At 49.4% G+C, this 12,898-nt stretch overlaps 2 protein-coding genes across 4 annotated transcripts in view; one reads left to right on the plus strand and one right to left on the minus strand.

The window, feature by feature from the left end:
• The window catches only part of Synm (synemin), a 30,148-nt gene extending 22,373 nt beyond the window's left edge, over positions 1 to 7,775 (plus strand). The window contains exons 4-5 of one of the 2 annotated variants that reach the window (XM_057756157.1): positions 244 to 2,690; positions 3,600 to 7,775. In XM_057756157.1, the coding sequence (XP_057612140.1) occupies positions 244 to 2,690; positions 3,600 to 3,917 (2,765 nt within the window). In that variant the 3' untranslated portion in view covers positions 3,918 to 7,775. Of the gene's footprint in view, positions 1 to 243 lie in introns of both variants that reach the window. The other variant, XM_057756156.1, reaches the window with a different exon arrangement.
• Positions 7,776 to 10,267: 2,492 nt separating this feature from the next.
• The window catches only part of Ttc23 (tetratricopeptide repeat domain 23), a 79,325-nt gene continuing 76,694 nt past the window's right edge, over positions 10,268 to 12,898 (minus strand). For both annotated transcript variants that reach the window (XM_057756604.1, XM_057756602.1), the window contains one exon: positions 10,268 to 12,304. In XM_057756604.1, the coding sequence (XP_057612587.1) occupies positions 12,190 to 12,304 (115 nt within the window). In that variant the 3' untranslated portion in view covers positions 10,268 to 12,189. The remainder of the gene's footprint in view (positions 12,305 to 12,898) is intronic.

The raw sequence follows: 12,898 nt of genomic DNA on the forward strand, positions 1-12,898 counted from the left end.
TATTCTAAGACCGGCGGCTGGGGAAGAAGGTTAGGCGGAGGTATTTGTGGGGCAGTATCTTATTGTGACGGGAGTTCTAGAACAACCCAAGGATAATGTCGGGAATCAAAGTGTTGTCTTGAAAAGGTCCTTTCTGTAATAATTGTATATTTTATACTGACATACGAGATGACCTACAGCAATGATTTTAGGGTGAAAAGAATGATGCCTATCATCTAAATGAACTGTCTGTTCAATTTTCAGAGTCCGGAAATGCATCCTATCGCTACACCAGCTCAGTCATTCAGAGGAAAAATGAGAAAAATCTATTTCCCAGGCAAAAAACACCATGGGCAGCTGTAAGTCATAGCTCAGCTCTGTATTCTACAAGGCCAGGGCACCTTGAATCACAGACAACCACGGCTGTTGAGAGTCCTGCTAGAAGGGGCTTCCCGACCTCTGGGTATTCTTCCTCCACTACAACCGTGCAGCAAAAATCCCTCGAGAAAACTGTCAGCGGTCAAGCCAGTCTCAGGCCTGCTGTTCCAACTCCCGGCCTTCTGAGAAACACGGATGCTCAAGTGAAAACGTTCTCTGATAGATCCAGAGTTGGAGGCACCAGGGACACCCCCATACGGGTGACCACAGAGTCCATTGTCACCAGAGAGTCACACAAAGATCACCGGGGCAACTTGGCGGCAGGTGCCATGAACAACGCTCAGTCAAATGACAGAACTGTCGTTTTGGGAAAGAAATTAGAAGTGAAAACCGCTAGGGAACAAGAAAGGGACAGATCGGGAGTCGTCAAATTAAAGCCAGAAGAGAAAATGTTTGATTCTAAGGAGAAGGGCTCAGAGGAAAGAAACTTGAGATGGGAAGAGCTGACCAAGTTAGACAGAGATGCAAGAGCGAGAGAAAGCCAGCAGGGGGACGAGCCCAAAGAGAAGAAATCACCGAAGGAGAGAAGTGTGAAGGAAAGGGAGGTACCCATCAGTCTAGAAGTATCCCGGGGCAGCAGATCAGAAGTGTCCACGAAAAACTTGTTGTCGTCCGGAAGGAAGGATGCTGGTGACAGCGGGGGAAGAGAGGCAGAAACGAAAGAGACCAAGTTCCGGTTGGATACCCAGGACGCTGCCAGTTCCCTGCAAAGTGAATCTAGGACGGAGACCATAGCCGAAAACATTGTCACCACCATCCTTAAGCAGTTCACTCAGGCTCCAGACGCTGAAGGGAATGACAGCTCTTTGCCAGACACGAAGGTCACTTACGTGGACAGGAAAGAACTCCCCGGCAGTGGGAAAACCAAGACAGAAATCGTGCTGGAGTCCAAGCTGACGGAAGACGTTGATGTTTCTGATGAAGCTGGCCTGGAGTACCTTTTAAGCAAGGAGGTCAAGGAAGTGGGACAGAAGGGCAAGTCAGCTGAGAAGATGATAGGAGAGATGATCAACATTGGTCTGAAAGGAAGGGAGGGGAGAGCCAAAGTCGTCAATGTGGAGATTGTGGAAGAACCCGTGAGCTACACGGGTGGTGGGACAGCAGAGTTCCCTACCGCCTTCCATGTGGAAGAAGTCGACGATGTGTCTCCCAGCCCCAAGGGCTTTGTTGAGGAAGAGGATGGTCATGAAGAGACCCATGAGGCATTCTCGGTGCATCAGCGTCAAAGGACCAAGCAGCCCCAGGGGAGCATCCCTCATGTGGAAGAAGTGACGGAGGCAGGTGACTCAGAGGGAGAGCAGAGTTACTTTGTGTCTACCCCAGATGAGTACCCTGGGGGACATGATAGAGAAGATGATGGCTCAGTGTATGGGCAAATCCACATAGAAGAAGAGTCCACCATCCGGTACTCATGGCAAGATGAAATTGTGCAGGGGCCTTGGAGAAGGAAAGCAAGAGATGACACGGAGAAAGAGAAGCACGTGAAGGTCCTGGAGGTTCCAGCACCTTCCCTGGGTGGTGCCGTTGGTTCTGCCCACTTGAAGGAAGAAGCTAGTGGCGAATTGCACGCAGAACCCACAGTCATTGAGAAAGAAATCAAAATACCACATGAATTCCATACCTCCATCAAGGGTGTCTTCTCCAGTGAGCCCCGGCACCAGATGGCGGAGGTGATCGGGCAGCTGGAGGAAACCTTGCCTGAGCGCATGAAGGAGGAGCTGTCTGCTCTGACCAGACCGGATCAAGGAGAGCCAGGGAATGTCTCCGTGGACGTGAAGAAAGTCCAGAGCGCTGCTGGTGGTTCTGTGACCTTGATGGCTGAAGTCAACCTCTCGCAGACTGTGGATGCAGATAAGTTAGACCTGGAGGAACTGAGCAGAGATGAAGCTGGGGAGATAGAGAGGGCTGTGGAGTCGGTGGTAAGAGAGAGTTTGACCAAGCGCTCCAGCCCAATGCCTAGAAGCCCAGACAGGGAAGATGGAGAGGAGGAAGTGTCTTCTGGGGGCACTCTCTTCAAGCGCTGGGCCACCAGGCAACTGTATAGCCCATCTGGTGAGAAAGATGATGCTGGCTGGTCCTCCCACAGCTCAGATCAACACGTTACCCAGGGCCCAGTGTCGGCCACCGTGGAAGTCACCAGCCCGACAGGTTTTGCACAGTCTCATGTGCTAGAGAATATAAGCCAGTCTGTAAGGCATGTTAAACTAGGCCCCACAGAAATGTGGGGGGCTGAGCAGGCGTCCTACGGAGGACCCGCCGCACAGGTGGTGGAGGTAAGTCGGGACTTCCGTGAGGCAGCCAGCTCTGAGGGAACCGGCCGCTCTGTGAAGCACATTACACTGGGTCCCCATCAAAGTCACGTGTCCACCGAAATCACCTTCCAAGGCTCTCTGCCTACCTGGCGGGAGGCAGGAGGTACAGGAGAGCCTGGCCCAGCAGAACCGTCTGAGGAAGCAGACATATCCAGGAACCACAGAATGTCTGACTCTGAGCAGTTTCATGTAGAAAAGGAAATTCATTTTCTGGGTCCTGTTTCTGGGACAGCCCAGGTTGGTGGTAGCTTTGCGACTGAAGAGTTGGTGGGCACCCAGACTTTCGTTAGGCATCTCCAGTTAGGCCCTAAAGAAGGGCTCAGAGAGGAAATACAGTTCGTAGCTCCCATCCCAGACAAAGTGGAGTGGAGGGTCGAAGAGGATTCTGGGAACACCCAAGTGTCTCTAGGGAGGAGTACCTCTATCCATCACATTGACATTGGGCCTCAGAGGCACCAAACCTCCAAGCTGATAGCCCCACAGACACTGGAATTTAGGGACTCAGAAGGCGTGGTCCTTGTGGAGGGCTCAGCAGGTATGACCCAGGTCACTCACAGTGTCACCTTGGGTAGAGAAATCCTCGGGAACAAAGAGAATACATTCCAAACAGTCATTCCTGAGTTTCCTCCGGGCAGTGCAGGGGACACAGGAGCAGAGGGGACAGCAGGCACCAGCAGATCCTTTAAGCACATTCAGATAGGCCCTGCAGAGAAGGGACCCTCTGAACACATCGTCATCCGTGGACCCCTGTCTAAAACATTTGTACTCGATGGCTCGGCGGCCTCCCCTGAACTAGGTGGGGTATTTGGTGACAGGAGCACACTAAGTCCCATTGCACCGGGGCCCAAAGAAACTTCATTTACCTTTCAGATGGACGTGAGTAACACAAGAGCCGTCCGCAGCTGGACCCGAGACGCAGGGTCAGAAGTGGAAGCTCGCAGTGTGTCTGAGCATGGTGGCTGGAGAATCGCTCACAGTAGCAACGAGCAGGCAGCCACCATGAGCTCTGAGACCTCCGCTGGGGATGGACACCAGACCCGGGGAGAGAAAGGCACGGAGCAGGCTGGATTTGACAAGACTGTGCAGCCACAGAGAATGGTAGACCAAAGGTCGGTGGCTTCCGACGAGAAGAAAGTGGCCCTTGTCTATCTAGACAACGAGGAGGAGGAGGATGATGGGTGGTTTTGATAAGCAGAACTATCTTGTCTTAAAGGGCACTTTGGAAACATATCGCTATTCAAAGCCTTTAACATACCAATATACAAAGCCTCTACTAATTGTACGGAGGAGGGGGAGGCTGGTTATCAATACCTTTATTTAGAGAACCCTAGGCCGAGTCGGTTTGTTTTAGAATTCATTTGTGAAGGTTTGAGATCGACTCTGGCCTTTTAAGGCTTTGAGATTTTACAATTGAGTTGGGACTTTGGCAGATACTTTTCATCTTTTTAGTCTTAAAAAGTTCCTTTCTCTAAAGCTTTCTCTCCACATGTGGGGAGAGTTTGTGCGAGTTTTGCACCAGGTCACAGGCGTGACTTATTACTACTGTGTGCTACTGTTTATCTGAAGCAAGACACCTTAACATTAACCAGATTAAAACAATATGCTTAAGGGTAGGTTTTGTTTGCATGTGCTAATATCAAACAGTAAACTAACACTGGGAAGGAGAAATACATAAATTTTTCTCTTTCCTAAGTCTTTTCAAAAAGAAATTGTAGAAGGATTGGAGAGATGGCTCAGTAGTTAAGAGCCTGCACTGCTCTTGCGGAGGACCTGAGTTCAGTTCCCAGCACCCACATCAGATGGCTCAGATCCACCTCTAACTCCTGCTCCAGGGGATCCGATGTCCTTTTTGACCTCTGTAGGCACCTGCACTCATGTGCAAATATCTACATACACACACATATACACACACACAAATAAAAACAGAAATCTTAGCCAGGCAGGGCAGTGGTGGTGCACGCCTTTAATCCCAGTACTCAGGAGGCAGAGGCAGGCAGATCTCCATGAGTTCAAGTCCAGCCTGGTCTACAGAGTCAGTTCCAGGACAGCCAAGGCTACATAGAGAAACCCTGTCTTAAAAAGCAAAACAAAATAAGATTATAGAAAGTAATAAGCAAGACTATACATTTAAAAAAAATCCCCTAGATGATTAAAGAAACAGTTACTTATCAGAGATTTAAAATTAATTTCAAATTGAATAACTTGCTTTCTATGCACAGAACTTTAGAAAAAGGAAGGCTGAGAGTTCTTTCTGGAAAGTACAGCTGTGGTCTCTTGTTAGTGGTTCAGGTCATGTGACTGTCCTGATCAGACATATTTGTCAGCATGGCCACAGGCATGGCCAGCTGAGGATGAGGATTGCCAACGGCATAGTCTCCAGTCGGTCTTTTCAGTACTAGGCTGTGAGATAGCAGGACACCTTTCGTGCTGACCCAAGCCCTGGGGAAGCCCCTCCCACATGGGGGTTGTGACCCTCTCACAGGGGTCGCCTAAGACCATTGGAAACCACAGACTCTTGCATTGTGATGCATAACAGTAGCAAAATGGCAGTTCTGAAGTGGCAGTGAAGATAATTTTATGGTTGGGGGTCACCACAACATGAGGAACTGTATTGAAGGGTTGCGGCATTAAGAGGGGTGAGGACCACTGGGCTAGGCCCTGTGTTCTGAGCTGCTTTGTACTGTAACCCTTATGACCAGAACACTGGCTCTCATTTGGAAGAGGCAGCTGTGTAGGCAGTGAAGGAAGTACAGATGTTTAGCCTGCAGCTGGACTGGCAGGGACACAGAAGCACAAAGCAGCTGTTCCTCCCGAGTAAGTCATTCTGAACTCACCTCTCGTGGGCTGGAGGTCTTTCTGAGCTCCTGCAATGAAGGATTTAAAAAAGCAGCAGCAATATACAAACCTCAGAAAAGCTTTTTGCACTTTGAACAGAAAGTACGAGGGTGGGGTGGGGGGATTTAACTGTTTAGGGGAAGGAACCAAGAGCTCCCCATGCAACCCTGCAATCCGTCATCCAGGACTGGTTCTGTCTGATGACAAAGGCCACATGGACCAAAAATCATGGGCCTGAAATTGTGTACCACTGAGTAGGATGATATGCTCATTTAATTGTTCTTTTATATGTGGATATTGTTTTTAAGACCCCCAATGCTGAAGATCCAGCATCACATAAAAGTAGCCTCTACGGTGCAGCGTTCTGTGAGTTTAGAATAGCAGCTCTGATACGGCTGAGCCATGCTTTTTTGTTTGTTTGGTTGGGTTTTTTTTGTTTTTGTTTTTCGAGACAGGGTTTCTCTGTGGTTTTGGAGCCTGTCCTGGAACTAGCTCTTGTAGACCAGGCTGGTCTCGAACTCACAGAGATCCGCCTGCCTCTGCCTCCCGAGTGCTGGGATTAAAGGCGTGCGCCACCACTGCCCGGCTGAGCCATGCTTTTGAACCCAGCCCACAGACCTGCCTGTAGGGCACTGAGCAAGACGGATCCGAGGTGATGCCATCTTCGGGAGGGGAGGAGTGTGGTACAGGAAGGCCTCCCTCCCTGTGTGCCTGTCTCACAGGGCGCATCTCCAGCTCTGGTTCCAGCAGCTGGGCGGAGGAGAGTGAGGTTTTTTCATTGCTTAGTAGAAGAGAAATGCAGCATGGCTTAAGATGATCTGCTTCTCAAACACCTTGCATCAGGGTCCAGGAAGCGAGAGGATTTGAATGGAAGGTTTAAGCCTTTGTTACCCATAAAGATGAACTCATGGTTGTCAGCCTGATCCAGAAGTCATTGCCTTGGCCTGTCATTTCGAATACCGCCAGAGATGGGCTGATGGATTTTTGCCGTAATCAGCAAGTCTGAGTGAGTTATTAGGATGTGATCGAGGTGACAGCCTCGGTGTAATGACATGAGACAGAGTGACAATGTGAAGTTTATGATGAGTCTAAGTGGGCTTAGGTGGGCGCCATCGTCTTAGTTCATGAACTTGCACATGGATGCTAGTATGAGCAGAGTATCAATATCATGGCCACTTCTACTTAATTTGAAAAAAATAAAGGTCTTAATGTTAAATATTCATTTTCATTGCTAAAGTTGGAATGCACAGCAGGGCAGGTTCTGTTTGGAGTATTTACCAGAATGGAGGAATCCTCAGCTGTCATTGGTTACTGGGTATCCGGGCCACTAAGGGCAGGGCTCTTACCCTGATATTATTGTAGCAGCTGTGTAGGCAGTGAAGGGAGACACTGCAGCTGACGTCTAAAAAGCTCCCTGCAGGTTTCTGAACCCAGTCAGTCTGGAGTCACATCAACACTGTGGTAGGGCAGGGAGGGTGGGGCCACACCTAGTCTCCCCCAGTTTGTATTGTTGAGACTACAAGACGCTGAATGTTTCTCGGTTTTCCACCGGTTGTTTTGATAGTTTATTTAAAGTGTTTATTTAGAATTACCTAAGAAGCTTATTTTTGCTAACCTCCTGTTCCCTGCAAAGGGAACTGTCACAAGAATGTGTAGAAATAAAGATCTGAGGGGGAAAAATATCAGCATCGTTCCTAAAGAGAATGTCTTCTGGCTGGTTTTGTGTGGTTCTTTCAGACTCAAGTGAAAGCCAACCTGCGTTTCTGTCCATGTTTCCATGGTAGCCCTGAGTTATTAGAGAGGTCACAGATGGAAACTTCAGTTCTCAAATTCCCCTGAGAGTAGAACCCTGTATTGTAGGCATGAATTAGAGAACATGCACTAACTAGCTTGTCTCCAAGTGGGAACTTGACAGTTGGCCCTAAAATGTCATCACAGCCTGGAAGACTGTTGCCAGCAGGAGGAAACAGCTATCCATTCTGCCCAGGATGGAGGAGGGTGCCAAGGTACAGTTATTCAGCGCTAAAACCAGCGTTGTCTTGGGCAGGAGCTGGACAGCTGGTTAACTCAAAACACAGTTTGTAAGGTTACCCATGGCCATTTCTCAGTATCTTGCCAAAATATAAAATAAAATAGATCTAGTAGCTTAAAACAAAGAAGCGGGTGACTGTTTGTTGTCGGTCTATAATCTAGTCTTTTATCAACACAAATAAAAACACGAATGGTTGTATTTCTTTTCTCTCGTGGGAGCTAACAGCACTGATGGGGACATGAGAGCATTCACTGTGTTAGTTACTTTTCTGCTGCTGGGATAAAAACAGTGACTCAAAGCGACCTGGGGAGGAAAAGGCTCATTTGATTTCCCTGCACAGATCATAGCCCATCACTGAGGGAAACCAAGGCAGTCACTCAAGCAGCCCAGAAACCTGAAGGCAGGAGCTGAAGCAGAGGCTGTGGGAGAAGGTTGCTTCCTGGCTTGCTGTCCGTGGCCAGCTCAGCCTGCTTTCTTAGATAACGTTGGACAACCTGCCCAGGGGTGGCAACACCCATATCAGTTATTAATCAAGGAAATCCCCCACAGACACACCTGCAGATCAGGTCATGGAGACATTTTCTCAACTGGGATTCCCTCTTCCAGATGAATCCCCCACCCCCTTTGTGCCAAACTCACAAAAACAAAAGAAAACAAATAACAAAGTAACCAGCACCCTCACTGTTTCCACTGCTCCTGGGGGCAGGAACTCACGTTTAAAAGGGAGGTTGTTCTCTGTGATTCTAAAATATATCCCCAGAAATTCAAAAAGCATGAAGTAACAGATCAGACACCATGTGTCTCTGGGTGTGCTACTGCGTGACTTCAGCAACACGTTTATTCCCGAGTTCTCGAGTTCTGAGACTACAAGCCAGGAATGCTAACGAATTTGCTTCTGCTAGGTAAGTGCTTGCTTCCTGACTTAAAGACGGCCGCCTTAGAGCTGTCTTCACGGAGTAGGGAGAGAGAGATCGCTTCTCTTGGTCCACTTTATAAGGACATTGCTCCTACCTACCAGCGCCCCTACCCCTGCTGCCGCAGTCTATCTCCAGATGTCATTACTGGGGGGTTAAGGCTTCAGACATAAAATTTCAGGGACAAGGAAGCCCATGGCAGCCTCTGTTTTTAAAATGCTTTTCCCACTAGCTGTGTTGAAGCACATGTCTTCAGCTAGCTAGGACACTCTACGGTGGCCACAAAGGATTTTGTACCTTGCTGCCATCCCACAGGCCCGAGGCTGGGGAGAAGAGGTATTAGCAAGGATGGTGTGCCTGCTGAGCTGCCACACTCCTGAGGAAGACAAGGGCCCTTGCTTTCACCCTGTCATGGCTGTTTCCCCTTCGGTTCTTGAAGTGTCACTTGTCACTTGAACAAACAGACATGACACAAAAGTGCTGCGCTCCAATCCTATTGCCCTCTTAGAAATGGCCTGCAGCCTCATTGGCTTGAGCCATGGTGTAAGAGAAAGGGGAGAAGGGACAACCCTGCCTGGACCAGCACCCCGCACCCTGTGGGTGTTCTAGCTACCTTGTCCCCAGCACCGATCGCTCTACACCCAAGATAAGGAGGCTCAGATTTACTGCCTAACTTTGTCACCCTCGCTGAGCTGTGATGTCCCCTGGGGAGAACGAAGGGCACTGTGAACAGGGCACTGGAGACCATGCAAACTCTAATAGCGGCTGCCTGTCCTGCCGAGGTTAACGACCACAGGAGACAAGGAAGTAGAGAATCAGTGTTCTTCTCCCGAGCCACTCCACCAGGGCCTCAGCACCAATGCGCAGCACCCCTGAACCCTAGTCTGGCGTCTCATCTGTCACCACCGCTAATCTGACATTTACTAATTGTGCTACTGTGTTTGATTGTCTAGCGAGGCACTGGGGTACAAGCTCTAGAGAATGGGACCATGTGTGCCATGTTCACTACTTTAGCCTCAGGTTTTCACCCAGGTCTAATAATATACTAGGTGCTCAGGAAAATATAACCGAGTTCACTAACAGAGAGGTGCCCCAACACGCCCTTTCAGGCTTTAGGTGACCCTGGGAGTGGTCTTCATTTTATTTGCTCGCCATTCCTTAGATCAAAATGAGGGTCTTCTATTAGTTACTTTTTCTGTTGCTGTGACCAAATACTCGGCAAGAAACAAGAAGGGCTTTACTCTGAGGGGTGCACCTGTCGTGGTAGTGCAGGCAGGGCAGTAGCAATACAAGGTGGTTGGCCGCACTGCATTCGCAGGCAGGAAGCAGAGTAGACAGGGTGGGGGTGGGGCTAAGAAACCTCAAGACCCACCTCCACTGACCCACTTCCTCTCGGTAGGCATCCCCTCAAGGCCCGCCCACCCAAACCTGGGACAAACACATGACTTTTTTGTAGGGGACATTTCCCATTCAAGCCACGACATTTTGTCCCCACCTACATAGGCCCATGGCCATCTCACAATGCAAAATGCTTGCAGCCCAACAAGGAATTCACACTTCCAACATTAATAGCACAGAATAAGCTTTACCATTCCAAAAGGGAAGAAACGGACCATAAGAAGGGAAGATCAGACCAAAGCACGATCAAAACCCAGCAAGGCAAATACCAAAGTCTTCAGTTCTTTGCACCTGAGGCTCATGATGGAACCATCCGGGCTCTTCAGAGCTTGGGCATGCATGTCCCTACAGTTCTGCAGTCTGAAGCACTCATAGCCCACAGGACAGTATGGATCTACTGCAGATTCCTTCAGTGGACATCACGTGTGGTTCTGGCATCTCCAACATCCCGAGGTCTCCGTTACAACTTAGGCCTCATTGTCACAGCTTCACACGGTGGCCTCAGCGCCTTGCAGAACCTTGACACAAACTTCCACTCACATTCTGCATCTTTATAACCAGCATCATGTGGATAAAGCCGTCATGTTCTGCTGCCGCCTTGAGATGTAGTATGGCCCCTTGGACCACAGTTGTCCAGGCCTCTGTTCCCAGATATTAATTTCCAAGAAGGGACCTCTGATTTCCCCATGGAGGCTTACTCACCTCCTTTCAAATACATTTTCATTTTCCAGAATTGGAGCCCTTATTGGGGTTCTGCTCTCAGGACAATTTGCCTTTGTCCCAGTGCAAAGCACCAGACTTCTCCTTAAAGGGGCAGCTAATCCCTCTAACAACCAAGCTGCTTTTGTACCTACCTTATCTCTAGCTTGAATTCATTCTTTCCCCTCTAATTGCCACATTTTTCATGTCTTCTGCTCCACGTGTTGCTCTCTCTGGATAAGGACAGTGAGCAGCGACTACACCACACCGGAATGCTCTCCTTCCTAAGGGTTTCCTCCGCCAGACACACTAGTTTATTACCTGTAAATTTAGGCTCATGTGAGCTCTTGGAACACGGGCCGAATGCAGACAGTCTTTGTTATAATGTGGAACAGAAGGCCTTTAGTCCAGGTCCTTCCAGAGCCCTTATTGTCCTCTCTCGCCAGGATCCTAGCATCCTGGTCTTCTGGAATCCCACCAGGGTGGCCCATTGAGATCTGCGTTCACCATGCCATGGGCTCTCTTGCCCTTATTTCTAAACTTTCCATATTCTTCCTGCAAACAAATTCCAAACACCCAAAACCACAGTCAGGCCTCCCACAGCAGTGGAGCTGCTTCAAATGCCCATCTTCCACGTCATTTTCCTCAACAGGAAGCAAAAGGGTTTATCTTGGCTTTTAGATGGAAGGGATATATTGTGTGCACATGTGTGTGTTCACGTGCATGAATGCTTGTCGCGAGCGCGCGTGTGTGTGCATGTGTATGTACCTCTGTGTGTGTGTATATATATACACACATAATACATAATAATATATTACATACATAATACATACATGAATACATACACGCCATGGTGGGGAAAGTAGGTGGCAGAAGCACCGGGCAGAGACACAGAGTCTGCAGTTAGGAAGCAGAGAGTACATAGAAAGTAGGACTCAGGCTAAGAAACCTCAAGGCCAATCTCCAATGACCCACTTCATCCAACTAGACCCTTGCCTCAAGAGCAGTGGGGGCCAAGCGTTCAAACACAAGTCTATGAGGGGCAATTCACTTTCAAACCATAACCGGCTTCGAGGAGCCCAGGCAAGCGCTCCGGCATAAAGCCACATCGCCAACTCCAGTCTTCATTTTAAACACACAAACTGACCATAGCACAAGTTTCTCTTTATTGGCATTTTCTTCTCGGTCCCTATTACTTTCCTGTAAGGAAGGCTTTGTGCAGTCTTGCTACCCCAGCGGCGGCTCTGGACTGCGCAGGGGCTCTACCTGCAATCAGGGGCAGTCTCTTTCCTGCAAGAAAGCTCCAACTTCAGAAGAGTCTTTCCGACACGGTAAAGATGATGGGGGACATTCTCTTTGGTGAGAGAAATTATCAAAGTGACAAAAAATAACCAAAGCAAAAGGTCATCCAGAAGGGCGTCCACACTTGAGATATGGAAGTCAAGGGTACTGCTGTTGCAAACAGCCTTAAAAACCTGCAGCGACTGCTAAATTTCACCTTCTAGTTGGACAGAGAGTTGTTCAGCATACTAAAAGCAATGCCAAGTCTTTCTCGGAGCTTTCTTTGGGGCACATGGGGGGCTCAGTCTGCCACACTGTGCTTGGCCTTGCCTGGCACGGTGCACTGAGGGACGCTGGTGCAGAATGCTGCCTTGGCTTTCGGAGATTGCCTCGGCTTCATGGCAACCTCAGAGATCCTGTAGACAGAAAGAAGACAGGTGAGTCTGGCCCCTTAGAGCACCACAGTTCCCACCAGCCTCAGCTGCTGTGAAGAAGCCTCACGGGGGGGATCCAGGTGAGGAAGAATCACGGCAGGAGCAGCAACACCGGTGCATTTCTCCTCTTTTAAATGCCTTGCGGCCATCTTCCCCAAGCTCAGGCAGTCAGGTCTGAGGTAGGTCAGTAGGAGGGCGGGAGTGGAGAAGACTGTCAAGTTCTGGTGGGAGGCTTGTTGGCTCACGCACGCCATCCTAAAGGGGAATGGTACCCTTTCTGGCTGCTCTGTTCCTCCAGTGAAGCCACTTCTGTCTTTTCCTGACGGGGACCTGACCCTCAGCCCAGAGGCCTCCAGGGAATACGTGCAATGGAGGCTCTCCCAGGTAGTGCCAAGCTTCTCTCTTTGCTGAGAAGAGGCACAGGGCCAATCTTCAAGCCACAGTCCAGATGTCACCCCTGTCCCCTGCCCACCCCATCAGGAGCTGAGGTCAGCCCAAGGAAGAACTCTGGAGGCAAGGCACGCAAACCTGCAGGGGCCGGTCTATGTGAGGAAGCCAGAGAGTGTTTCAACATTC

This window comes from Chionomys nivalis, chromosome 23, assembly GCF_950005125.1.
Source record: "Chionomys nivalis chromosome 23, mChiNiv1.1, whole genome shotgun sequence".
NCBI classification, from domain to species: domain Eukaryota; kingdom Metazoa; phylum Chordata; class Mammalia; order Rodentia; family Cricetidae; genus Chionomys; species Chionomys nivalis.